At 41.7% G+C, this 27,830-nt stretch overlaps 3 protein-coding genes across 4 annotated transcripts in view; 2 read left to right on the top strand and 1 right to left on the bottom strand.

Moving 5' to 3' along the window:
* The first annotated feature begins 393 nt into the window (after nucleotides 1–393).
* Nucleotides 394–16,541, top strand: nudt3b (nudix (nucleoside diphosphate linked moiety X)-type motif 3b). The gene is made up of 5 exons (XM_066703549.1): nucleotides 394–673; nucleotides 2,105–2,215; nucleotides 8,594–8,638; nucleotides 9,179–9,263; nucleotides 9,769–16,541. The coding sequence occupies exons 1-5, from the start codon at nucleotides 575–577 to the stop codon at nucleotides 9,963–9,965; spliced, it is 537 nt and encodes a 178-aa protein (XP_066559646.1). The 5' UTR covers nucleotides 394–574; the 3' UTR covers nucleotides 9,966–16,541.
* Nucleotides 16,542–19,239: 2,698 nt separating this feature from the next.
* rps10 (ribosomal protein S10) lies at nucleotides 19,240–22,441 on the bottom strand. Its single transcript, XM_066703548.1, has 6 exons — nucleotides 22,295–22,441; nucleotides 21,313–21,462; nucleotides 20,720–20,894; nucleotides 19,950–20,027; nucleotides 19,601–19,656; nucleotides 19,240–19,319 (listed from the first exon to the last, which is right to left on the bottom strand). The coding sequence occupies exons 1-6, from the start codon at nucleotides 22,424–22,426 to the stop codon at nucleotides 19,278–19,280; spliced, it is 633 nt and encodes a 210-aa protein (XP_066559645.1). The 5' UTR covers nucleotides 22,427–22,441; the 3' UTR covers nucleotides 19,240–19,277.
* Nucleotides 22,442–24,322: 1,881 nt separating this feature from the next.
* Nucleotides 24,323–27,830, top strand: part of pacsin1b (protein kinase C and casein kinase substrate in neurons 1b) — a 65,677-nt gene continuing 62,169 nt past the window's right edge. For both annotated transcript variants that reach the window (XM_066703547.1, XM_066703545.1), the window contains exons 1-2: nucleotides 24,323–24,458; nucleotides 25,653–25,822. The gene's annotated coding sequence lies outside the window, so the exon portion shown is untranslated. The remainder of the gene's footprint in view (nucleotides 24,459–25,652; nucleotides 25,823–27,830) is intronic.

Genomic DNA, 27,830 nt, shown 5'->3' with positions numbered 1-27,830 from the left:
CTCGAAGCATATGCGCTCACCACTATAAACACAAGGGCGATGCAGTATACAGTAATTACAATGCTCAGTGAACCGTCTTTAACAAGAGAGAAATGCTCAGAGCATTGTTTCCTCGTAAATCATGTTGCATTCATAAATCACGTCTCAGCCTCCTTTCCTCACTGCTTGTAAACTTGCAAGAAGAATTCTGCGTAGGGTCGCATTTTGGGGCACTCGATGTAAGAACTTTACGTAGCCGTTGATTAGCTTAGACTCGTCTAGTCTTGTTGCGTAACCAGCGTCATAAGCGTAGAGCGCCGCTGCGTTGTTTCGGTCCCCCAGCGTGGTATTCGAGAAACAGACTAGGCAACATTTGGAGCGCTGCTGCGGCCGTTAGGGCGAAGGCTACGCGATTTACGTAATGCTCCTAATTATGGCGTCTGTGCCGGAGATGCGCTGGGGTTTGAGAAAATGAAGCGGAGGAGAAGTTGTTTCTATTAATAAAAAGCCGGGGTTTCCTTCAGCGGGCTGTACGTCGAAAAGAGCGGCGTTTCCAAGAGGTTCGGGTTCAAGTTTCGGTCTCTGGAGCCCCGATATGATGAAGCTCAAGTCGAACCAGACCCGGACCTACGACGGCGATGGCTACAAGAAGCGGGCCGCCTGCCTGTGCTTCAGGAGCGAGAGCGAAGAGGAGGTGAGGCCGAGGATGCGGGGGTGTTGGGGGAGGGACTGGGCCTCGGCTGGGCGAACATGGCGAGTTGGGAGCCCTGGGAATTGGGGAGAGTGAAGCACGGAAAGGGAGCAGATAGGGGGATTCATTTATAAGGTGCGGGTGTTAACAGTACGGGGAGGGTGACACAACGAAAATATTGCCATTGAAAGCTGGGGCAGCGATAGAGAAAGGAAGAGAGCTAAAGGGGATACATAAGTATACGACATCCCCCCGGTGTTTCGGCCCAATTTGTGATTTGTGCTGGGGGTTAGGGGAGCTGCTTTCTTAATTTGCCACTGTCATTACACCAACCGCTTCATTGTAGGATTAACGCCCCGGAAAACGGGCTTTTTAGCGCTTAGCATCTTCCTGCACACCGGTCACTGGAGAGGACGTGCGAGCTGCTGTGTCTGGGGAAAGTGGTTTGATTTTGTTATGGCGTGTAACCCAGCTTTTCAAAATCATAAAATCTTCAAGTGCCATTTTGGTAACATTAACTAAGGGCCAGTTCTCAGTCTGCTGATGTGTAGGCCTCAATCTGGGGTCCACACTTGCGTCTTGAAATTGCCTCACACTGTGAAATCGAGATTAAAATCAGTATTGGGGCCTTGTTGTATTCATAATACAAGATATCAGTGCCCGCACATGAGCGGTCCTGCACTAGAGATCTGTGCTGCAGATTGGGAAAGCACCTCTTTTGTGTGGACTGATACAGACGGGAACAATGAAAAGTGGGTGGTTTATTGAGAATCATGGTGTTCCTCCAACGTCACACACAGCAGGAGATGTATAGATGGCACCTACTTTAATAACTTTATTTAATCCTTTTCCTGGTGTATGGGATCAGGCACACACAAATACACAACCGAGCTTAGGGATGCTCAGGTTAGGTGACAGCATTTTCTATTCTCCTCCCGTTCCTATTGTAGCTTTTGTTGTTGTTTCCCCGATCACAGTGTGAAAGACAATATCAACACCCCCTATCCACTATTACTTGGAACAAGGATTTCACCGACCCTGGACAGTTGGGCCCATATTGTGTTCAATAATTAAATTCAGCTAGCATTTAGTGGTGTATTTTGAATGAAGTGTTACATTGCATATACAGTACTTTTCATTGGCATATGTAATGTGAAAGAGACCAGACTTGAGTCTTAGTGGTTGTATCTTAGAAAGCCAGGTCTGCTTGATGATTGCAGTTCAGACACCCCGACCCAAATAACAGGTCAAAATAATCGCATCTTCAACTTGGGCGTAAGTGTGGAAGCCTTGTATTCCAGTCATGACACTTCAGTGCCGTGTTGTATGACTCTTCAACATGTGGTGTCAGAGTATTTAGGTCATGTGGAAAGGGTAGGGAACAGTGCTCTCTGTCCCAAGGGTATTGATTAATAGGAGTGTCTGTGTCTACAGGTGTTGTTAGTGAGTAGCAGCCGCCATCCAGATAAGTGGATTGTTCCTGGAGGTGGGATGGAGCCGGAAGAGGAGCCCAACGTAGCTGCCGTGCGGGAGGTGTGCGAGGAGGTACCATGTGGTTCTGATTAACTGTTATAAGATGTAAAGTGCTTTTGAGGCATCACAGAAAATTCCACTGTCAGACAGATGCTGTACGTTTTCTATCCAGTTCGAACACTTGTCTATATAGAGGGAATCTACACTGCTTGGAAGCATGGACTTTTACCCCACTTTGTGAATCTCCTGCTTCTTTCTGTCTCCTAATACCTTGTTATAACCAAACAAGAAATAAGGGCCTACAATTTCCCAGACTCCAGGTATTCAGTATTGGATGCAGTTTTAAGGGATTTATTTGCCACACATCCCTGTGAATCTTGCAGTTATCAGTAGTAGTAATTAGTAGTAATTTAGTAATAGTAAACAGCGATCTGGGAATTCACCACATGGATATCAACTAAGTTTAACACTGGGAGTTTATAATTGTTTTCCAGATTACTTTTTAAATGTAATTTTTGTAGTGTGTGGTAAGGCTATTCTGTGTGCTGATAATTTTAAAACAAGTATCATAAAATAAATGAAACAATCTTAGTGATTACAGGAAAGTGTACAGGGAAAGACACTTAGGGAGAGATATTGATACTGCATTTTTACCCTTTGTTTTAGCATCAAGAGATCTCTAACATTCTTGCCTTTTCAATACAGTCAGATGCTTTTTTACTTGAATTATTAACTGATACAAGAAAGGAAAGCAGACCATTTTTATTGTATGGTCCAAACAACATGGATGCTCTATGTTGTTTCTAGTAATAATAATGGTAATTTGCTAATGTTGAATTAAACAATATTTATATGAATGGCCTTCCTACCCCCATATCTAGACCAGCAATGGAAACCAGTGTAAAAGTCAGTTCCATAAACACACTTTTATCTTCCTACAGTAGCAAAGCACTGCAGGCGATACTTCATGAGGTATATCTGTTTAATTAATGGACTGTGGGTTATGCCTGCCAGAAATCCAATGCCTTATTCAAACACAATATAAACAAATGGGGAAACCAAGTGACTGGCATGGGTTACATTCAGAAGTACATCTCATAGTATTTACCAGTCCCTCCAGTCTTGTAATTTGGAACTCATTAGAGAGTAGATTGGAAGGATACAAGACTTTGTTGTGTTATAATTATACATATTTCCAATTTTAAATCAACATATACTGTAGTCCTATGTGTTCGTACATTGATGAGGTGGCAAAAGGGGTCGGTAATGGAATCCATTTTCATTGGCTGCCTTATTATACTTGTAATATTGTCACTATTATCCTATTATTAGTAATATTAGGCAAATACCTGGGAAGGATGGAAGTGTTGAGCCAAGAAGCTACTTTTAGCAGGACAAGAATTTTCTGGGAGGGGAGAAAAGACATTACAGTTCAGATTTGTCCAGCTTGCTCTCCATTATTTAAACACTATTCTATTAAACTTAGTATAAAAACAAGCCATCAGCATCATGCTTTTTATGTACATCAGAGTGAGGAAAAAAAAGACGGTTTATATAATATTTAAAGTATTTCCAAAGCTGCTTTGGGAGTAATGTTGAACACCTAATCAACGAATATTTGTAATGATTAATGGTTTTCTTTCTTTAGCTAATGTCTAAAAAAAACAAACAAACTAATGGATCAATTTCATGCCAGTTAGGGCTGATAAAGCATGTATTGATGTGTAAAGTAGTGAGGAGAATTCTAATTTGGAAAGACCTGATGCGTATACATATGAATGAACCTAGATTGTCTTCTGTCTGGTCCAAACTGGTGTGGACAAGGAAAAAAAACTGGTGTGAGCCAGATACCAACAGCTGCCTCCTTATACTTAGCAGGTAGTGCATTTTTGTTGGTTTATTTTCTGATGGGTTTCCTGAACCACACACCTAGCCTTTATTTAATACAATAATATTAAAAACAATCTTTTGTGTTATGCCCTTTTTCTATACTTCATAGTTTTTGGTTTTAGCTTGCTACTCATGGTATCCCTGAAAAAGGTGTAGAAGACACTGGTTTAAATCCAACTGGTTAAAACCACATTTCACCACATCTTTGTGTAATTGTGAAGAAGGTTCCTTTGAACATAAACTTCCCCTCAGAGGTGTCCCCTGGCCACCAAATCAAGAAACTCTCTGCTCTTGTTAACCATCATGGGGCAAATTCTACTTCAGATCATACACAGACAGGCCACATTTAGGCGAGTATCATTGCTGCAGAAATGATCTAGCCCAGCTTTGTGCGACCTACCTGTCCTGATTTACAATCGCTGTATTTGGGGGCCGGTGGGGACCCATTTTAATATGGCAGGACTATGTGCTATGGTAGGATGTATATATTTTCCAGTGAAAGTAGTCTCCTGGTTCCTTGAATATGTGGGGGAGCAGCAGGCGCTCTGCAAGGAGCTGACCCTGCATGGGGCAGTGTAATCCAAGCCTGCAGAGCTCTGCGTGGTGCCTGGCCGGGCCTCAGTGCAGAGATCTCATTTAACCAGAACACAGTGTAACCTGTAAACAGCCAGGGGCACGGGCTCAGGTTACGGCCGAGTGTTCAGTCGCTAAAGGGCGCTAAACTGAATTTAACCGCTGCCCTTTATACTACACACTGGCAGCGTCCCAAACAATGGTAACCTGCACACTAAAATTATACACCTGTAGTTGATATTTTTTTGTCTTTATTTAATAATAAGTGTGTATATGATTTGTTTAGTGGGGTCGACTTTTTTCCCCCCAATATTTGTACTTAAATATGCATATTCAGGTGTCCGTTTGTCTCGCAAGTAATTGTGAGTTATCTGAGATCTGTATAAACTCCTTTTCCTCTTCAGGGGCTTCGAACCTCTCTCCTGTGCAATAGATTTTCCCGTCCAAGTTGAAGCTTGTGTTCCTGAAACATGAGCAGGATAAGCCTTTCTGAAACTCGGCACGTGGAACTAGAAGTCGGCACAACTGAAAATTTTTAATGTAGGAAAGTTTGAGATACTAAGGGATCTAGCTGTGAAAGGCAATTGTGTTTTTTCCAAAGGTAGAAATTGTGTGTTTTTCAAATTCCTGTAACCTCTCACTTAAAGCTTGGTTTGTTTGTACAGTTTTTAAAATGTTTTCCAATCAATTCAATATTTTATTAGCACTCGATTAACACTTCTCTAATCACATGTACATGTTTTGTGAAATGCAGAGCTTGTAAAGTCAATAATTTTATCTTATTGCATTGGAATAGGAACAACTTGTTGGGCAATAGAGGTAATCTTTAAGTAGAGCAAGTATTGCAGGTAGGCATCCCTCTGTCAAAACTACAAAATTGGACTTGAGAAACGTGTTAAAAACCATTCGTGTGAGTCCAGCTCTGAGCACCCACATTAACTATACCATTCCCATTTAGTCAGCATTATTTTATGCAGTGGGTTTTTTCTCAACGCAGTGGATTTTTTTTAGAAAGTCTCCGAATCCCACTGTGCATTTCACACATTAATTCTCGAGATAGGAAATGTACTGATATAGCACACACAACTACTCTCATTATCATCCCTGCATTGTTCTCAGATTAAAGGAGGCTGTATGTAAATGAGGAAAAAAAAAGCAACATTGTGAACAAGAGAAACTGCTTTGTGTACGCATCTGTGTAGTACCAAATACTTCTGTATGCTTTTAGTACTTCTGCTGTTTACATGCATGCATACACGCATGTATAAGTACATTTGAAACTGTGATCAGTGTTGGGAAACACATTTTCTGTCTGCTAACTGATTGTTGGAAGAAGGTGAGTTAAAATCTGTAGCTTGGGAACTAAATATCCAATTGCCTAAAACACATACTCGGATTAAAGCCAGCAGAGAATTGAGGGATAATGGAAGATGAACACTACAAGGCTATGAGTATTTCAGCATCCTCCCTTCTGGGAAAATACAATAACGAATGTGATCTAATTTAGAACCGGCCGAGAGCTACTATACCTCCTGAGATGGTCTTTAGTCTGGTTCTCAACTACAGTATTAACTGCCCCGTAGTGCAGATATTGACTGTATTTACCACTTTCAAGCTGGCCTAAAAGTAATTAACGTGATGACGTGCATTGAGAGGACAAGTCTGGACCAGAGGTTTCCGAAGGTTAATTAGTTCAAGTAAAGTCAGGATCTAGAAACATACCATACAATTTTTTTTTTTGTATGAGCATGAATCGCAAATAAAAAGGAAAAAAGTACCATCTAAACTGAAGTCAGAAAACCAACAAAATATTTCACAGACCCCTTCAATTACATGTATAATTAAATGTCCTGCCATGGCTTTAAGGAAAAGACATGTCAATTGTGCATCATGGGAATCTCACTTTAAACATTAAGCTCTAATGTAATTTTCCCCTTTATTGTGCTGGTGTTTTATAAGAGAGGGATATGGTGATCTAATCCTCTGTAACGGACACAGATGGCTATCTGTGCTAGTGAAGTTAGACCTCATGCATGCTGGCTGGGCGCTGTGCCAGGGTTCACACTCCACAAGGGCATTGCAGAGTGGAGGAGCTCGAGTCATACTCCATTCACATGTTCAGGGCATCTCTCTCTTGTTCCTTCTCTCTGTTCACCTTTTTCTTTTTATCATCATTTGGTCTCCTCCAACACAGGTATTGAATTCATCCTAATCCACTAAACCCCCTCCCACACTCACTCTCTCTCATAATGTCTCTTTGCTCTTTGTTCAACCAATCTCCAATCTTACCCTCTCTCTGCAATGGGCTTGTATATATATATAAGTATTGCAGAACTAGGAGATTAGAAATTGAAGAAAGGCTGCTATTACAGAATCTCATTTGAGTTATTATTTTTGTGGAAGTGTGTATCTATCTAGCTCACTACTTTCCTGGCTGAGTAGAAGAGGCCAAGACACGGTGATGGTGTGTGGTAGTAGCTGAGGGGTGGGGGGGGGGTGGCTTTTGAGTTAAGGGTTATTTTTAGACTGAAATGTGAACCTGAAGGGGGTGGCAGTGCAGTGACGCCAGTTTGATCTAATCTGGGCCCCTTCTCCGCCCCAAAATCCCCTGATGTCTCTTGGATTCTTGGGTTTTAGTGATTGAAAGACATGCCTGCAGTGGCAAATGGTGTCATCTGTGCAGGTCTCTATTGTGTGACAAGCACATTAAAATAATATATATTATGCCTTTGGTAACCATGTATGTGAGATTTATATTAGAATATTATAATGAATTAAATTTTTCCAGTCTAAAAAGGGGTTTCTGCCATAAGAGGGTACAGATCATCTATTATGGGGGAAAAGGGTTAAATCTTGAGAGCAATCGAATTAGAAATGGAAAACTCTTTTTTTTGTTGTCTTCATGGTTATTACAGTCCATGCCAGGCAGCCGTTTTGAGAGAATTTGGCCGCTGTAGCAAAAGTACAATACATATTGAGAGCATAATGCCTTTTCTTTCCTTTTTTCTGTTTTTGGTCATGAAATCTGTGCCTTGTAGGGAGTGGCTGTGTTCAGCACCTTCGATTGGAAGAAATCACTGGCTTGTAGCCCTTCCTCCATCCACTGTCTATTGTTTGTTGCTTTTTTTAAAGGTAGCTTAGTTTGATCCGTTTCTTGTGATGCCTTGGCAGGGGGTAGAGGATTTGTATGACATGGCATTGTGTTCATAGCCCCGTGAAAACGGACATTGTATATATTACATGTTTTGGTTCAAATGCTGGGTATTCTATGCATCTAGCGCATCAAGCACTGTGAATAACACCATGTATAACAGAGAGGGTGGAAAAATATGAGATCCGTGTCTTTGCACAGTGCCTAACCCTCCCCGTTGGTTCCTTTCTTTGTCTGTATCCATCCCTCCCGTGGGCACTGCACGCTGCAAAGGCGCTTGGCTAGCAGCTGGTCTCCTCGCCGGAAAAACCTTGGGTTTCTTAGAAATCGCACTTAGCGTAGCCCATGCCAGTTTCCATGGAAACAGACACCCCATGCTCCCTCCTCCTCCATCGTACAAGGCAGTGACTGTGCTTTGTAGATGGCGGTGGATGCAGTCTGGGGGCTAAAAGCAATACAGTGCACTGCAGTGTCCGTTAAGATTTAGCACCATAAGTATTTTTTTCCTTTTTTTTTCTTATTGCAAATAAAAAGCTCTTTGTTATTGTAAGAATGTGCTGTGGAAATAGGTGAATAGCACTGACAGTGTTTTGGCATCACTTCTTAATCTGGATTGTGTTTCTGAAATAAAGAAGAGCTTTGGGGTAGGGTGAGGGGGGGAGAAACAAACTAAACAAAGTCCCCACATTAGCTTTTTTTGCAACAGTTAGGAGTGCCTTTGAAACAGCATTGTTCAAAGGAGGGAGAAATGGCACTTTCAGATTCTCTGGGATGGCTTTCCAAGGGTGGTTTTGTTTTCTTCAAAATTATTAATTTTATTTCTCTTGCTTTCACAGGCTGGTGTCAAAGGGACGTTGGGGCGATTAGTAGGAATTTTTGAGGTAAGCGGTAACAGTGTCTGTCAGACCTTTAAAAACAAGCACTTTCTTTATTTTCTTTTAGGAGAATAGGAAAAATGGCACTTCTAGACGAATCGCCAAAGTGGGAATTAGTTTCAGTACCGCTCAGCTGCTGAGCTTCTTGAGTTCATCCCAGCTCAGCTCGACTAGATCTCACTCAATACCACAGTCACTCAGTTCTCTCTCTCTCTCTCTCATGGCTGTGTAGTTTTACGTTCTTTCTTGGCCTTTGTGAAGATTAGTGACTAAGTCCCGTTTTGCCAATTAAGAACATACTTTCAGAAAGTACTGAGTTGATAGTTGTCACGTTACTTACTGTGTGTAGCTCATATGAGGTACACATCACGACCCACAATTTATGGTTGCTGTTTAACTGATATTCTACACAGACCTGAGTTAGTCTATTCATACAAGAATAGCTCAACCTGAAGTGTGAGTGTGTGGCATTGAAAATGATGGTAAGAAACATACTGACCAAGTTAGTTACATGATTTTTTTTGTTACCTTTAATTCCCCTTCTAGAACCGTGACAGGAAACACAGAACGTACGTCTATGTTCTAATAGTAACAGAAGTCCTTGAAGACTGGGAGGACTCTGTAAATATTGGTAAGTTGGGTCACCTGTTTTTCTTTAATTATTCTGGACAGATAATGTGGCATTGGGGGTTTTGACCTGCAATTCTTCTGTTTAGTATTGTTTAGTTAACAAATGCTGCTAAAATGTTGAATGTAAAAAATGAAGATATCTTTGTTTAAGCCATGTTTTAAAGTTGAAAAACATGCATTAATATTTTCTTGCTCCTTTAACTTTAAATAGAATAAACTGACCATGCAAGTCTGGATACCTGTCTGTAATTACAGACTCCAATTTACATCTCCTCCTAGTTACATTAATCTCCCTAAGAATTATATTTGAAATCTAATATCTGTGTGCAAAACAAAAATACAAAATGACGTGTGATATTTGTCATTCTCATTCATGAACTTTAACGTAGTAACAAAACATTCCCCGGGGGGTTAAGGACACCTGCCAGAGAGACTTAGCTTAAAGGAGGTCTTGAGTAATTGACATTTGCACAGTGTTGATGCTTTGCCTCCTCTTCTGTCGACAGGGAGAAAAAGGGAATGGTTTAAAATAGACGATGCCATAAAAGTGCTGCAGTGTCACAAGCCCGTGCAGGCCTCCTACTTCGAAGCTCTCCAGCAGGGCTGCCTGACCAGTAACGGGACACCGCTGGTGGCCACGATAGCCGGAGACCTCTCCCCCACCTATAACATCAACCAGAGCTCGGTCTCTGGGATCAGATAACTAACACACAATGCAGCGACTCCTGGATCTGTCAACTCTTTCTCTCTGTCATTCTCTCTCTCGCTGTCTCTCTCTTTCTTTTTCTTTTTTTTTTTTTTTTTTTTTTAAACAAACAAAAAAACGGTTTGCCTTGCCAGCCTCATGTGCCAGTAGTGTGGCACAGACTTGACAAAAGTTTGGCGATAATGATAAAACACTTTGTATTTTTTTTTTCTTTTTATTGATAATTGCATGAAAATCCCTACTCTTCCCTCTCCTCCCATTCCTTTCCCTTTCCATCTCCTTAACTCGAGGTTTATTGAATGCAAGAGCTACTTTTTACTGTTGTGATGTAAAGTATATACATAGTGCTTAAGGTCTAGGCTTTCCAAGGGTCTTTTTTAATGATGATATCTACCTTGATTTGAATTTTCAGTGTCTGAATGAGCGGATGAATGGAAAGTGGCTTCTGTGATGCATGTACCGTTGGGCACCTTGGCATTTATTCGTCTTACAGTTTGAGTGATTTCTTCGGAACGAGTGAATTGAGAGTGAATCTTTGAGGGTTAACAGTCTGATCTGTAAGCATGACCCAATTGTGACTAGGGGTTCCAGATCCATTTTGCCTTACTTTGCATCACTTGGCTGTATTTTGGTTCCAGTGGGAAGTTCTTATTGTCTCAATCTATAATCTCCACACGAGAGCAGGGGTGTTGAACAGTAGTCCACTAGACCTCTAGGGTCTTCTCGCTGTGTCTGCATCTGAGGTGGGCAAGGTAGAGGACTGAGGAGAGAACTGGTGATGATTGTTTGCAGCTCAAATGTGGGTGATACTTGAAAAGTGTATTGAGTGAAGGTGGACAGTCCCGGCCTTACATGGCCAGAGTCCGCCAGAATTTGTCGATACTGTATATCTAATTCACCAGCAGCTTAAAACCTGGATGCAGCTCCTCTTGCGTTCATTTCTGCCAAACACATTAACCGGTTTAATAGACAGCTGAGGTGGAATGGAAAACTAGGAAGACCCTGCAGGCTATCGGGGACCAGAGTTGCCCATCCATGGTACAGAACCTGCAGGGGAACATCCCTCTTTGGCAAAACAATTTAAATAAAAAATCCCATATATATTGGCGCAATTCCAAGTCTAGAGGAAAGATGGAAAGACTGTTAACCAGAAGACCATGTGGCCTTCAAGGACTGGTGTTTTGGACAACACTGGGATTCAGGAGGGGAGGTGAAGGAAGACGGGGGTGGGATATCTAAGAGGGAGGCATGAGTCTTTTGCCAAGTGGCCTGGAACCGTTGATTGGTATTTTCAGATCTTTATTGGATATTATAGGGTGGTGGTTTGTGTGTACGTATTTCCCTGGCTACAGTCCTCCTGCTGCAATACCTACAATGCATCTTGCAGTGGATGCTCTGCAGGGGTCATTAATGTCCGAATATATTCGATGGCTCTCGTCATATTTAGTAATTTATTATTATCGTCAATATTTTATTTCACATCCTAATGTTGACGCTGGCAGCTGAGTGTGGCACCCTGGGGGCTGCAGGGAGAGAGGGGTATTGAGGCTCATCTGGATGTATGTGGCTCAGCAGTCTGAAATCACCTGGCTTTAGAAAAGGATGTGAAAAAATGTCCAGCTGCAGCGGCTGCTTCCCCATGAAAGATGGGGTCTCTGCTTTCCAGCCAGCACATATCGGCACTGTCACAGCTGGAACTCACAATTCTGCATTTACTTTCATTACAAATGTTCACTACTGTCTTCATGTAGTTTTTTTGTTTCCCCTTCGAATTAACACTGGACGTTGTAGATATGGCATTTTTCTTTATTTTTGTTTTGGCAATGCTCCCCCCCACCCCCCACCATCTTTTCGGTCTTAACTGTTTATCCTTTGTTTTCGGTCCTTGTCGATGCTTTTTGGTTTGTTTTTCATTACATGCTGGAATGTTGAATCTGCATCCCTGCCAAGCACTTAATCACACGCTTGATGTTTAAAAAAAGAAAAACTGTTTCTAATAAGATATGGAACAAACAAACCTTGTACAGTTGAAACCTTGTTTTTTTTTTTTTAACCTGTAAAAATGCTTTTTAAATGTACGTTTCTTTCCTCTTCATAAACGTCTGGCGAACTGATTTAAGCCAAATTGCATTATCTGCCTTTGTTGTGGTAGGGAGAGCAGCAATTGGCTCGATACTGTGAAAATGGAGCGGCCGTAGATAACACGCTAGACGTTATAATGTTAATGATCTGTTTAGTTCTGTATAGATGATAAGTGAGAGAAGGTATTTTTGTTTTGTTTTTTATATTCCTTTGACACATATGTAGATGGTACATTTAGATAGAGCAGTTATTGCTGTAAGGTATTTTACTACAGGGTTACAAAGTCAGGTGGAAAACCTGCAAAACACACTGCAGTGTAGATTTAATATACTGACGCAAAAAAAAAAGCAAATGTATGGGCAAGAGGGTCAAGGTGTCCTTGGTGGGTTTCTCCTCATTGCCACATGTGTTAAAGAACTAGAATCAGGTTTTCAGCCTGAGGGTGACAGCGGGTGCTTGCTTTGGCAAAGTGATTAATTTATGTTGGTTTTGAATTCCTGAAAACCGTGCTCAACACCGAAGTTTCATCCTATCTTGTTGTAATGGGGTATTAGTTATTACAGCTATGACACGGCAGACCTGAGGGGGAAAGAAACATTTAAATTGAATTCCAAAGCCCAGCTTTAGAGCAACTGATGTTTTGACCCCCAAAGTGGCCTGCTTTGCAATTTCTGTATCAGCTGTGAAAGGCACCAACATAGAAGCCCTTGGCTGCCCGCTCACTTCACCCCAGCCTGGTTTGGCAATGAACTGCTTGTTTGGACAGACTCCCAGTCTTTCTCTGATATTTTTCTGCCTGGTTTCAAGAGCTTCAGCTTGGTGGTCAATCTGAACCTACTTCTTTCACATTTCCCTTTTATTAGGAAAATCCATCAGTGCAATTTGCTTTCTTACACACATGAATGTTTGAGTGTCTGGATCTCTGTTAAGGGGTTAAGGATATCTTTATCAGTTTAGAGAATTCATGGTGGTGAGATTTGACAGGGGAAACAGGCACTCTTTATGTTTTCCGGTACAGGTTTATAATGCCAGTGCTCACAAGCTTAATCTATGAATGGCAACTGCTTTAAGTAGTGCATATTTCTACAGCCTTGTTCTTTCCCTGCCATCCATGTTTTTTCCTGCAGAAGTACAGCTGTCCAGTCTAAATGTGTTGTGCATCAAAGATCGCTTTGGGCGTGTAACTGTGTACACACAACGCTTTCTGCTGTTGGGGATTGTATTTTTTTTTTTTTTTCCGGAGGCCGGCAAAGAGGATTTAAATCAATGTCTATCTCCAATCAGTAGATATTGCCATTTGTAATGTGTTTTTAAAAATGTTCAGTGAATGTTGGGTTCAGAAACTTGCAGACAGTCAACTTCACATGCGCTCGTCGCGGTTATAGGGAAGCTCTGACGGTTTTCCTCATCCTCGGCCTGGTGCAGTCTGGGCAATGGGTTGAATCTCTTAACGCTTTCTTGAATCACACTCAAAGCCTTTTCTCTGCTTTTCTCACTTTAATTTTCAATCTGTAGTGGTGCACTTTCATGGCTCTGTTCAAACTGGGTTTATCATGAAGGAACTCCATTTGCTTTATGAAAAACGCTGTATGCTTCCCAGGGGCCTCGGGGTCATGTATCTTGCTCGTAGAGCATTTTGATACATTTCCCCCGAAACTCGGGACATCCTTGGTTCATGTGCAGTTTTTCAGTGACGGAAATGCGCGTAAACTGCGTTTGCATACGGTCTGGTGTATTTATTAATCAAACTTTGTATTATTCAATTCTACACTGTTAACCCTGTAAAGAAACCTAAATTAAATATAGTTTGACGTGTTAGTTAATTTGGGTTTGTGAAAAGAAGTTCTAGGATTCATTTGTTTGTTTGGAAAAAGCATGGTCTGAATTAATTTTTTTTTTTTTGCTCCTAGGGTTCACTTTGAACCATACACCCCTGCCCATTTTTTCTCTTCAAAGGCCAGTCAAAATCTGCATTTGTAGATTTCCCCCATATAGGGACCCACACTGGGAAAATGTGTTTTTCTAGTGGCCATTTAAATCTCAGAGGAAAGTCATTCAAGGATCTCTTGGTTTGCTGTATATCGGAACAATGGATTGCTGCATGTTTATACTTTGTGGGGGGTTTTGGAAAGAAAGAAATGGGGGAGGGGGGGGTGGTCAACCACTAGCTCTGCTACAGAAGTGTGACCCAAAGCACAGGAGAGAGAGCAGGTGTACAGCAATGGTGACAGGATTTGTTTTGGAATAGTTGTTATTAACATACTTTTTACTGCCCCCACCCTTGTTTTGGAAGTATAAGGATTTCACTCGCGTTTAGTGATGCTTCACTGAGTGAATCCTCTTTTTCCTTTTAATTGAATTGTCAAGAAAATTGCAAAAGAAATGCAGTTTATCTTTGTCATTTAGCCGACCTTTGCCCTGCAGAGTTTGTATAAACCCACTAATTTGATGGTGCCTGTAGGTCGATGACTTAACAAACACCAATTAAAAAGACGTAGTGATTGATGTTATTTTTGTGTAGCAATTGTCGTGTGTGTGTGGATGGACTAGGGAAGAGATTACAAAGTGTGTGCTTCTATCCCCCTCAAGCAACCTGGATTTACAGAAAAGGTGTCTGAGATGACTGGAAAACCGCCTGCCTATGCACTTCATATATGGAAGGCTTTTTAAACTCGAGTTGCTTTACACAAACAGCCGACAAGTTTGAAACCCTGTCTGCAAGACGACAACTTCTTATAACTTGATCTAATTGTATTTTGTACTCGCAGCTGACATTTTTAGGGTGGTTAAAGAGAGCTTAGATAGGCTAGTCTAGTTAAGACCAAACCAACAAAACCATTCTCCTTAATACTTAATAATTTAAATTCAAAAATTGATCTTGTGTTGATCCTCCATAGCTGCAGTTCATGCTTAGAAAACCATCTTGCTCAAAACAGCTAGAAGATCTATCTCGAGGTAGGTAACCGGGCGACACAAATCCCAGGGCTGTATCCAAGAATGTGTTTAATAAATCATCCTAGCATCTGGAGCCATGGTGAGGCCTTGACTGAATAGTCTCTCTCCGTCTTCAAACCGCTGTATCAGTGTCTGTGAAGCTCAGTCTTTTGTCAGAAGTAAATACTGTAAGACTTGGCTGGAACAAAAAGGTAGACTAGTGGTGCTCCACCACCTGCGGCCGGTTTCACCGTTATCATCATTTATGACGCCGTGTACCTGTTATTTTGTTCTCTGTAAAGAAAGCCTTTAATGAGTCTGCAATTACGATGCTGTTACCCGTAGGGAGAGGTTAACCCAACTGTGAAAAAGGTTGAATGCTTTGTGGAACCAGTTCCGTTTGTATAGCTCAAATCCCTTTTTTCTGTGTGTGGGCTGAGAGACATCCTCGGTAAGCATGATTGGGAAATCCAGGTCTTTGTGACTATGGCTGATCGAATGCTGGTGCTGTAACTTTTTCTCTTTTTAATCTGTGACCCATTTAATAATAGGTTCTGCAGCCCCAGTGGCTTGGGGAGGTGTACAGAAAGAAAGAAAAAAAACGGTTGTCACAATGAATTGTAGTACATGAATAACACAGATGTGAATAACAATAATGACCACTTGTTCTCATACACCCCCTTTGTTTTCTGTTGTACATTTTGCTTTGTGTGTGTTACTGGGCTCCTTAGAATCCTGTATATAATGATTGCACACACCGATGGTCTGGTGCTTTCCTCTGTGAAGCCTTAGCTGGGTCAGGTGACTGCTTATTTTTATTTTATGATTTTATTTTTGTATTTTATTTTTTATCATAATTGATATCCACTTTGGTCTGCAGTCGGGGGGAATCGAAAACGGGGTGCAAGGGCTCGTCTCAAAATCTGCAGAACAGAGTCGCGTGTCTCGATCCTAAAACCCACCGCTCCCTGATCCGAGGTACGCATTTAGGAATGGCCGTACAGACGACAGAGTAGTAATACGAGTTACTTTGTCAAAGTTAATAAGTAAATCCATGTGAGGGATATGAGATGTGCTGACTGTATCAACCCTGTCATCGTCCAGAGGGCAGAGACATTAACCGTGTTCCCGCTTTACCTCGGCCTCAGCTGAAATACCGCTGCTGAAAGTGCAAGGCATGCTGAACGGGCTGCTGAAACGTAAGATCTGGAGCAGCCACAGCCAGGGTGTATAAACCCATTGTGTGGAGCTTACTGTTCTGGTTTTATCTGGACGTTACGTGAACACCCCAAACCAGTGTAACCATTGATTGCCGTTGGTTGTGTTTCGAGCGCGGGGAAGCATTTTTGAGATCACCCCTTGGCCCCCAGTTTGCACTACCCCCATACATACATGGAAACTGTGACTTTTTCACTATTCCTAAGAGGAGTACATGTCACTGGAATTTTTGTTTCCTTTTTTTTTCTTCTATTGGGGATAATGGAATTAACAAGTACGTGAAGAGACGGAAGATTGTAATATAAATGTGCCAACAAATAAACACACCAGTATTTCACACACAGAGTCTGGTCTTTTATCTGGCTTTTCAATGCAAATTCACACCACCGGCAAATGTTTGCAGTCACTCATACCAATACCAGTCTGAACTGAAATCTAAAGTTGCTTCATCATCGCAGTTAACCTCAAAAACACAAAGGTGTATATGGTTCAGATTCTTACAGGTCTTTGTTATAGTGTATCATGTCTAGACTTTCATATCGGTGTAAAGCTTTACTTCAGCATTGGTCATTTTTGTATCACACTTAGACCCCAAGGTGTATTCTCCCAGCGAAACAACTGGGCAAGTACATTTGAAGTTAGTCAAAATTGTGGGGAAAATAAATGTTTCTCCTCCTTTTCTTCAGTGCCATAACTTTTTGCATTATGTTCAACAATTCACAACCAACTGTCATTCTGCAATTACTGACATTGGAGTCATTGATCATCTATTATTTATATCTAGTAAGTTTTCAGATAAATTCTGACCTTTTCAACTACCTGATTTGAGCTTCTTAATGTTTTCAATACAAGTAGCTGTTAAAGATTTTAAACTTTTCGTGCCGGTTTCTAAGCTGCAAGGGTTACCTTATACGATTGGGTTGATATATTTGTTTATTCATGGCTCAAGTGACAGAAACCCCTTCCCCCCACTTAGTATTACACAGCTAAAAGCTGAACACTAATGTACGCTGACATTTGACCTAGTATTGACCTAGTTAAAATCTGAATCTGCAGAGCATCTGTTGGGAAACTTCTCACATTTAGGTATCTTTAAACTAAACTAGTGTCTAAGGCAAATTCTGGTGAGGAATTGCATTATTCTTGCAAGACTGCTTTCCTTTGATTTAAAACCTACCTGAACATTAGGCAAGGACCTTTGAACTTTCCCGGAAAGGAAAAAAGTCATTGACCTCTGTACAAAAAGATAGTAAGATTCCACAGCAATTTGCGTCAGTGCTGTTGCTTTTACAGCTCATTCATACAATATACTGTAATAATGAAGGGCAAGGCACACTTCACTGCAAGCCTTTATGTGGAAAACATACATGATTTGTGTACTCTGCATATTAATGATACAAACAGAAATGTGAAGCCAACTATTGAATCGTGTTTAATTATGTTAAAAGAATAACTCCTGCACTTTATCTAGGTTAATTTAGGCCAATTTGAAATGTTAACCTTCAATTAGATTTGACCTGGTTTCATAATTTACAGTTTTGTTTTTCACTATCTGGGTCTGTAGTTAGGGTGATACAGCACAGCACAATATAAAATACATGATTAGTCCTTTAATGCATAGCTAATATTTCTTGGTATTGTTGACGTGTTAAGAAATTAAAGATGCCAAAAGTATGAATAAACAGTTTTATCCTAGTTCAAATAATATATAGCCTAATTATATTAGTTTCACAAAGGCTGTTCCTAAACACATTTTATGACTTGTGTGACATTTTTCGACCAAAGCCTCATACTGGAACTACGTCTCCATCTGCTGGTGAATAAAGCAAATTGCACCACTAACTCTTCTTATTGTGCCCCAATATTCAGTTAAAACTGTTTATTAGATTTAACAGTGCAGCACCATAATTGGGAATAGCATAGACTAATGTGATGTGCAATTGTGTCTATTCAAGCCCTTTCTCTATTAAGTTATGACCTGGATAAGTTATTTTGAATAGCCTGAAGCCATGGGTTTGTGTGTGAAATAAAGCTGTTCTGGGTCAGTTTCCTTTAAACATATAAGCAGCATTAATTTCACAATCAGCCCTAGAGCTTTATACATCTTATTTTAAAACCAGGAAACCCATTAGTGTAAACAAAAAATGAATTGGGTACATTTCACAGAAACACTTTCTGATGCTATTCTTTCATCCAGCTTGTGATTAAATCACACCATGGGTCTGAGCAGGCGCTGGGGCCCCACAGAAACTTGGAAATGCTTCGGTTCACATTCTTCATAGTTGCACCATATTAATCTCAATTGCATTTATACAGTGAAACTGCTATGAAACACCTCATGTTGGAGATTGCCCTTTATCAATTAATTGCAGGATGTATGTATTACAGGGGGTTTAAAATATTTCAGGTTAAATGTAAGGGGCCCCTTATGCAGAAAAAGGTTAAAAACCCACTATAGAGACATTTATTTTTTCTATACAATTGTGTAACCACCCCACAATGCTTTTCCCAGTCAAGCAACAATTTCAGATTTTATTCTGAAACTACCCATGTCATGTAGATGTATTTATCATACCTTAACCTTATGCTGCTATTGGACTGTGCATGTGCTAAATGTCTGCATAATACCATGCTTGTTGTTTTGTGAACAGATCTGTGCCTTTAGAACAGAGCTACTTTACTTCTCATACTTACAGATGAAAGTGGCCTTTCCAGAAAACTAATTTTTCCAAATCTTTTCCACATAAAGTGTTTTGCTGGATGTAATAAGTACATGTATAAAATGTGATTTACAGCTAAATTAATTCGATTTCACCTTGCAGATTTATTTAAATGTTTGGAAATGTCACAGCTAGGACTGGGTAAGCAATAAACGAACTCTAGAAAATGCAGTTTATTAGCCATGCTAAATTGATCCTCAAAACTGCATTCCAACTTGCTTAATAACAAGATAACTCGTGCAACTGGCATCCGTCACTTTTAAACAAAAAACACTGGCATAGCATCAGTCAGGACAAAAGGCAAGAGTCCAGCAGGCTGAGTTGTATGACTTTATTATACAGAAACAGTGTGAAATTACTGAGGCTGCTGTCCTCTGCCACGCCCGAATCCACCTCTCTGATGGACAGAAAAAGGGAAAGAAAAAGTTAGCAATACATCACATCCATAACAGTGATTGGCCATTACTGAAATAAGACATGGAGCAGTTTCACTAATATTTAAAGACTCCAAACAAAGCCATCTAAGCTCTGTTATTCTCTAAAATAAAATAAAAAGTGGAATGGTGTATGAAAGTCACATTTCATGCTGCAAGACTTTAAATGTGAAGCTATGGTGAACTCAGATTATAGCGATCTGCCAGATAGCAAGTGCGCTGAAGGGGGAGAAGGTATACTTACGAACTGGAACTCAGTAGCTGCTCCAGCGCCGGCCTCTGCCTTCTTATCAGCACCAGCTGCAAGGTAAATTAAACACTTTCAGACCCGTTTCTCCAATAAAACTAGACCAGCTTGATTTGTACAGTTATTTTTCTTCTGCATCCGAGTGAGTTCACTGGCTCGCATGCAAGCAGTGACGCAGATTTATCTTCCCTCGCATGCAGACACAGATGCCAGAACTACTACTTCAGTTGAAGCCCAACGCATAAGTCAACTGTCATAGTGATGACTGGAGCACGATGCTGAACTCCTGTGCCACAAGAGCCCCCAGCGCCACTTAATGCAGGACAGGGGAGCGCGATGTACTTACGTGGTGCTGCCGAGCGCCTGTATGTGTCTCTGTCAGCCTCCCCACGGGCCAGACGAGCGGGCCTCTCACCTTCCAGACCTGCACAGGGAGAGAGACAACCCACAGTTCAGAACTTCCCACCGCAAGGCATGGCTTCCAGTCCAGACAAGGAGGGAACCATTTACATTACACCCTGCTGGATGCCCTCAATTGATGCTTACATGTGGGTATTGCACACCAGTCAACATGCAAGAATTACAAATTAAAATAAAATACGAAGCTTTAAAACCGTACAAGTCAAATGAAAAGGGTGGAATGATGTACACAAATCACAAGGTCAAAGTATCGTGCATTATCAGATGCCAAGGAGAAAAAAAATACAAAAGCCATCACAACACATTTCAGTTAACTTCTTGTGCAAGAACCTGGACTGTAGATTTCACATCTTATCCAACACTATAGATGGACATTCAGAAGATCAAGGCCACATCCAACTTGCAATTAAACTAATTTTGCATCTCGTCCAATCAGAATAATTAAACTAATTTCATAACAAAATCCTTGTAAGACTGCAACATTACCAGTGGCATTATTCTGGTTTAAGAAAAGCAACAGAACTTCTACTTCCAAGGAATCAAATACAGTCCTCCAGTGGGTTCAGGATATTTAGGGCTGTTATCACAGACCCACATCAGAACATCCAAGTCTTGGACTATCCAGTGTTATTTTAGGTCTAAAAGTATGCCACGTTGAAAATCTACTCATGTTCATTTCAGGGAAGCGATGCCTACCTTTGGGTCGTGGCCTGGCTGTCTCGGGGCGGGTCTGGCGGCGCAGGGTAGCGGGCACAATTTCAGGGGGCAGGTGCAGGAAGTCCCTCAGGTACTGGATGCCCTCATTGGTCAGGTACCAGTAGAAGTGGCGCCAGGCAAACTGCTCCTTGACATACCCACAGGATTTCAGAGACTGGACAGGAGGGAGGAGAGAGGGGATGAATGCCAGTAATCTCCTGGGTTAGAACAACATTTCAGGCTTGTGTGCAGATCATTTTTCTACTTGTTCAAAAGGGTGAACAGAAAAGTACATTCTTAACCAGATAAGATCAATTCTTACACATCACTGACATGAGATCTATGACAGCACAAAAAGGCATGGATCCACACACACATCCAGAACAAGACCAGATCAGCATCAGCTTTCAACAAGACCTGTCACTATTCACACACGCAAGGCTGAACAACCTGCTCCAACCTTCAATCATGTGCTTCCAAATGACAAGCATGCCTGACTTGACCAGTATAAAAAGGACCTCAGGAAACACCCTGACCTAAGGGCTGTCCTGAAACGAGGTACGGGATGTGAGCGGACACCAGCTCAATCTCACCTGCATGGCCTTCATGACGTGGAGGTTGGGCACGTTCTTGTCTGCCAGCTCGGGGTGCTTGGGCAGATGGACATCCTTCTTGGCCACCATAACTCCCTCCTTGAAGAGGAGTTCGTAGATAGCAATGCGGTCCTTTTTTGGCATCAACATCTGCAGAGACCAGAGAGAGGAGGCTTGAAATGCTTTTTCGCCCCTGGAATTATTTGATGAAGGTGAGTTTTTCAAAAGAAGGGTGTAATGGCCTGTGTAGATGCCAGATCTCAAGGCAACTCCATGTACCTTGCAATGAAAGCCACTACGTACAACCAGGTCCCCACAAATGTAATCTGCGGTGCTGCATTTGAACGGGGAATCATTAATAGCGAACAGGAATATGCAAACCGCATTACATGCATCTCGTATGCCAAGCAATGCAATCTTGGCCTACATGTAACATTCATAGAAATGCAACCAAGACTCTTGGCGCTAATGTTGTATATCGCACAACACACACGGCACACTTACAATAAGCCGGTGTGTAATGGAGTTGTGCGCTATAACCTGTACAGAGGCTGTAAACAGACTGAAACATGACGGCAGAAACTACAGGATGCAATGCGAGCCCTGCGATGCTCAACGCCGTTCAACACATTTACGAAACTGTAACCGCCACCTTAGTTATGGCGCTAAATCTGACCAAACTCTTCAATCCCAGGACAAGTCCTAACGTCACGCTTCTCTGATTAAGCCACATTTCTAACCATATGCTCCGTTTCGTGTCATTTTCAAGTGCCGAGTGCAGGAGAGGCCTACTCCCCGACTCCACCATCAGCCTAAGCGTTTAACATCCGATTATCAACACCAGCGAAACGCACTTTCTCACAAATATCACAACACAGATCGGTACGGAATACATTTGGGACCTGAAACGGTGTTAAAAATGTGATTTGGGTAACGATGTTAACGATATGATGCCGATAATGGAGCGAGATCAATCGCCTACCTCTGCAGCTTGATAGGGGACCGGAGCCGGAAAGGAAGGAGCATGCGCACTGTGCACATTTATACAACGGGAAGTGACGTTTGCCGTACATAGGCCAAGAACAGAGTCCGTCTTGTCTTCGGGCGCGGCCATGCTTTACGGAAAACTGGGGAAGTCTTGCAAAATGACCAGATGAGGATTGTGTGTGTGTGTATATATATATAAAGTTCAATGTCCGTAATGTGCAATTATGATAACTGTATACAATTATGACGATGTGTTTATAATGGACTAATAGTATCATAAAATCCGGATATAACGACCTATTGACCCCAGGTGTAGCTGCAGACCTGTGCACGATAGAGCTACTGCATACATCTAATTTCGCAGACATTTAACTTTCGTACCAGTGGCAAAAAAATGTCTGTGAAAAGGTTTTGTTTATTCGACGGTGCCCGTGTGGTCAAACCAAAATAGCAGGTGGGTGTAATTACGCATTACCGTACAAATGTCGGCAATAACTTGTTTAAACACCCCATTTTCAAAGAGGAGCTGCATCAACGTGTCGCCTTTTACTTCAGGAAAACCCAGAACACAAATTCAAAGGCAAGACCAATTCACACCACTAGAGGTCGGTATAAGAGTTTTGCAATCTTTTATTAAATTGGTTTCTTATCTGGCACTGCAGTGGGCAATTACATTTTAGTTATTTTAAGATCAAAACTTTAGTTTGTCCTACATTGACCAATCGATTGTTAAAGCCGGGGGGAGGGAGGTTGAGATGTACAACTTAGTTATTTAAGATTAGTTAAATGCATGAGATGTATAGCATTTGATACATGGAGGTCCGGGTTCAGGGTTTGTATACTGTGTGATGTGTAGATACAGAATTTCGTGCACACTACAGTATTTATAATATGTAGACTCTGTCCTAGTCTGCAGTGTTGTGTTCAAGGCCAAGCGAGGTGGTAGTAAATCCCTTTCCTTTAATTACATTTTGCCAGAGAATAAGCGGCCCTAATCCACCATTAGGTCAGCCGTAGCCCCAGTGCAGCTCGCCACTTTGTAATCAGCACTGCTGGGTAATTAGACTGCCTCCTTACCAGCTGCAAGATTCACAAAAGAATAGCCAATCCCCCAGGCAGCTCTGCCCAGGGCATCCAAATTCAGCCCTAACCCCCTCTCCCACAGGCATAAAGATAAAAGGAAACGGCAGTAATAGTAGTTTGAATTTACTGTAACATGGAGGAAGAACTAGCCTGAAATGTGTCCTATTGTTCAGTTGGTGTAGTTCACCGTTCAGCCCCTTGCCTCTTCAAGACGCCTTTGGATGAATACACCTTCTTAATGTGTAATGATTATTAGGAAATTGTTGGACTCTACCTTTTGCTCACTATTAACTCACAAAGGGCTGTAAATTAATAAAACAAACTCCATGAATAATGGAGTTATTTTGAATTAATAAAGTTGAGCACTTTGAGTTCCCAAAGGGTCGGTCAGTGGGTGGTGGGGCCACTGATGGTGGCATGCAAACCAATTCTAAAATGGCTTGAATAAAGGAACTAGAGAATTTGCTAGAGAATGCTTTGTTTCAGTTGCCAAATCAGTAAAAGGCTCCAACCTCCTTTGATCAAGATGGTATTTTTGCAGCAGCTGCCCTGGGTGACCATTTTGTATTGGCTTTCTCCAGGTAACCGTAACAAATCATTGCACAGCGCTCTGAGCATGGCAAGCACGCTGGGCCACCTGAGGAATGCTGCCTTCTTCCAAGCATTAAGGGGAAATTACAGCAGTTAAATAACCAGGGGCTTGTCTACCAAGCCTGCCCCTTTTTCCAAACCCTTTCTTGCTTTTAGCAGGTTGCCAGCTCAAACTAATTCTTGCCTGATGTATGATTTGCTTTTCCCAGCTTGAGTCTAAAGAGCGGTGTGCACCGCTGTAATTCCCCTGCATGTATCACTAACACATACATTGTTTTTGTTTTTCTCACAGGAGCTAAATTTAAGCCTGAGGCCAATTTGCAGCCTCTGGGGATTAGAAGACCTGCTTAGAGGAGAATACAGGGCTTATCAATAAAACCTGTCTGACCACCCTCTTGTTATGATGAGTGATGCACAATCATTGCAAGTGGCTGGAGCTCCCTGCAGTTAGTTGTGTGTCAATGTAGATCGCTGCTCATTAAAGTGTAAGTCCAGAGGGGAAGTCTTTTATTTTAAGATTTATTTTTGAGCTCTGCTGCCACTTTATCTCCTCAACCTCTCAAATCAAAGTACTGGCTTCAACCCATGTATTGTTTCTGTTAATATTTGTGTTCTTGGTGATGCTAATTTTTTGGAGAAATTTCAATTGATGCAATATTTATTTCTGTGGTAAACATTTGATGGGAGGTTGCTCTAAATACACAATATTAGATTAGCATGATTAAAGTGCTGTGTAATGTCCCAGTAAAGATGACTGATTTCCTGGGAAGCTTGTGTTGTCAGTGGGTTAACTAAACTACACTTTCTCCCCAGAACCAGGCCTAACAGGCTCCCCGTGATATAAATATACATTGAGTGTATTCTCTCCACATTAGTAATAAGAGGGGGTGGGGTTGCAGGTTCCCATGCTTTATTATGATGATGGACGTGACCTCAGCGGACCTATAAAGTCTCCAAGTTTGGGGATTTAAGGGAAGCTCCCTCAAACACATTTGGTCTGTGTGTGATTTGTTTATTTTTGTTTGCTTTGTTTGGGGGTTTTTACTGTTGTTTTCTTTGTTCCCCCTTTAAAAACATTTATTTTCTTTTCGGCTTCCCATGGCAGGGCGGTGAGTAATGCAACTCCTTTATATGTTGCTTTTTGTGTTTCTTTTACTCTTCCCTCCGCCCTGCCATAGCATCGGTCATATTGTTAGATAGAGGGAATGCCTGTATTTTTGTTATCCTGATTAAGCTGTGGAATAAAAGTGTAGTGATCTACACTTTTGTACGGTTAGAAGCAACTCCACTGACCTGATGCACCCCTGATGGAAATAAACACACACCCACTATTTGGAAGAGCTGCTGATGGTTAATAAAAAATTGCAATTATACAACGTGCCTGTAAATAAAACTACTGCTCTGCTGCCTACCACATGATTATAATAAACTAAAACCATCATGCAAATTGGCACAGTAGGCCTATACCGTTGGATGACATCATTGCCTCTCAAGGGCATTCTTCATCCACCTGTGCACCCCCTGCACCCCCGACTGAGCCCAACGCGGTTGCGATCCTGTAATATTAGCAGCATAGCATCACAGCATCACAGTCATCTGCTGGGTGATCTGCTGAGAGGGGCTGCGATCTCCTCGGCGCTTGAATGATATTATTAATATGTAATGTGTGTTCCGTACAGGACCGCCCCACAATGCACTGACTATGCGTGGATGCAGGCGCCTCCGCAGCTCCCTCTTGCTGTGCTGATCTGGCGGACGCAGAGGCTGGTAGGAGCAGGGTCACCTTCTGTCATTGCTACAGAAAGACACAATTTACAACTCAGTCCTGGATTACCGCAACGCTCATCGGGTAAGGCAAGAATATATGTATGCATAGTATAAACCACATGCTAGTTTTTTTTTATACATTTTAAACTGATGTAGCCGAGTTCCTCCTGCATATGTCCCCAAACACTGTTCTGGGGTTATACCAGCCAGTGCATGAACATGTCGGTTGTTTGCATCTGTTGTGTTGTGCTCATCACTCAGTGTGCGGTGTCTGGGAGGGATGGATGTGAAGTGTTGTTTCGAGGGTGGTCGGTACAGTTCTGGATTCCGTGTGACAGACATTTGCACGGGTACGCGAGGGTAGATGCTTTTCATGTGTGTCAAAAAGACAATGGGGAAATGCTTGCATATGCATACATGATGTGTTTTGCTTGAAATTGCAAACGAGTGTATGTGTGTCGGAGGGGGAGGGGGTCGTCATTTCAGTGATGATAAATAATGTAGGTTTAAAGACATGTTACATATAGGACACTATGTTTATTAATATTAGTGGTGGTGGTGGTGGTTATGGGCTACAGATGCTGGGTTAAGTAGTATGTATATAAATGTAGGAGCAAATGAAAAGCCCGTGCATTGAAGAGGAGAGGGAAACAAACCTGGACCAAAACACAACTGCACATATGGGTCCAATAGGATGTCTGTCAGCACACACTGCTTTCACACACTGCCCGGGGCTGAAAGATGGGAGCAATAGCACTGGGCGGACTGCCTCTTCCACATGGAGGGGCTGAGGAGATGCTAAAGCCCCTCTCTCCGCAGGGGATGAGCACGGTGCCCCTCGCTGGAGATGCTGCAGGACACCCGGGCACCCTGCGTGTCTGAGGCCCCGGAGCAGCATTGTCGCCAGTGTTTCCATTAAGGGTGTATCAAGTGTTGCATGACGTCATCGGGTCATATCACCTTTGGGAGTCCATTGCTCGTCTGTCAGAGAGAGCGCTTCACTATATTAACTGAAGGCGTTTAATTAAATCGGACCTCTTTCTGCCTTCCTGTGCAATGTCAAGCAGTGTTGAAATATTAATTTCCAAGGATTTTGTACATGGTCTTAATTCCCATATAACGTGCGGGGTTCTAGATTTGTACGTTTAATATAGACCAATAATAAACGACCCAAGTGTTTGAGAAAACAGGTAAATGAACGAATTGCACGGGTAGTTGGGTAACATAATTAATTATCCATAGATTGAAACAGTGCTATTTACGGGAATGGAAGAAGACTCGTTGAAAGCAGGCATGTTTGGTGTTTTTCATGTTGTGTGATCTCTAGGAAATGAGATATCGCGCTTATCCAGGTCAGCTGATCTGAGAGGGGGTGAACAGTGACGTCATAGCTGCGCTGCATGGCGCGTCACTGGGAGGAGGACTTTATACTTTATACTTTATACTTTATAGCAAAGTAATATTGTTAGCTGGGGTAGACCGTTATGTTGGTCTTGGTAAATTTAACTGTACTTATTAATGTGTATGTATTTATTAGGTTATACATTAATTTCTGATAGTGGGTTAAAGTGTAACCCTTGTAATCTTGAACATGAGTCAGTTTGCATTGTTTATTTAAGAGTAACTTAATTAACAGAAAGAGTATCTAAACACGGGCAATTGTTATTCTACTCAGATTTAAATGCATTAATTTGAAAAATCCTTTCGCACTGTTATTATTCTTAGCTTACAAATGCTTGAAAGCCTCAGCTACGGTATGGAAACACTTGAGAAGATGATACAGTTGCTGTACCGGGCTTCATAGAAGGAGCTATCGTATGAAAAACAGGTCCTCGGGGAGAGACCGCTATATTGAGACGCTCCTTGTGTGATTGGGTTTCAGAGTCGGGAAGATTGGAACAGAAATGAATCACGTTATGTAACACAAGGTCATGAAGAGATAGGGAGTGTTAATCAGCACAAACATATGAGAATCATGTTATTAATAGTAAAAACAAAAAAGGAAACGACACGTTTTGTTTGATTTGTTCTTCATTTGCTCTTTTAATCCCTGTGGGGTCCTGGTTTTGAAGATTGTGGTTCAAGCAGTT

The sequence above is a fragment of the Amia ocellicauda genome, chromosome 5 (assembly GCF_036373705.1).
Source record: "Amia ocellicauda isolate fAmiCal2 chromosome 5, fAmiCal2.hap1, whole genome shotgun sequence".
Lineage (NCBI taxonomy): Eukaryota > Metazoa > Chordata > Actinopteri > Amiiformes > Amiidae > Amia > Amia ocellicauda.
The sequence above is the reverse complement of the archived record's forward strand: the minus strand, read 5'-3'. Positions and strand labels throughout refer to the sequence as shown.

Bases quoted from the DNA above. Each gene is read 5' to 3' on its own strand.
- nudt3b (XM_066703549.1), top strand. From the start codon at position 575: ATGATGAAGCTCAAGTCGAACCAGACCCGGACCTACGACGGCGATGGC. The intron at 8,639-9,178 runs GTAAGCGGTAAC...TTCCCCTTCTAG, and splicing joins GATTAGTAGGAATTTTTGAG to AACCGTGACAGGAAACACAG. The intron at 9,264-9,768 runs GTAAGTTGGGTC...TTCTGTCGACAG, and splicing joins GGAGGACTCTGTAAATATTG to GGAGAAAAAGGGAATGGTTT.
- rps10 (XM_066703548.1), bottom strand. From the start codon at position 22,426: ATGGCCGCGCCCGAAGACAAGACGGACTCTGTTCTTGGCCTATGTACG. The intron at 20,028-20,719 runs GTAGGCATCGCT...CTCCCTGTGCAG, and splicing joins AGCCAGGCCACGACCCAAAG to GTCTGGAAGGTGAGAGGCCC. The intron at 19,320-19,600 runs GTAAGTATACCT...TCTGTCCATCAG, and splicing joins CAGCTACTGAGTTCCAGTTC to AGAGGTGGATTCGGGCGTGG.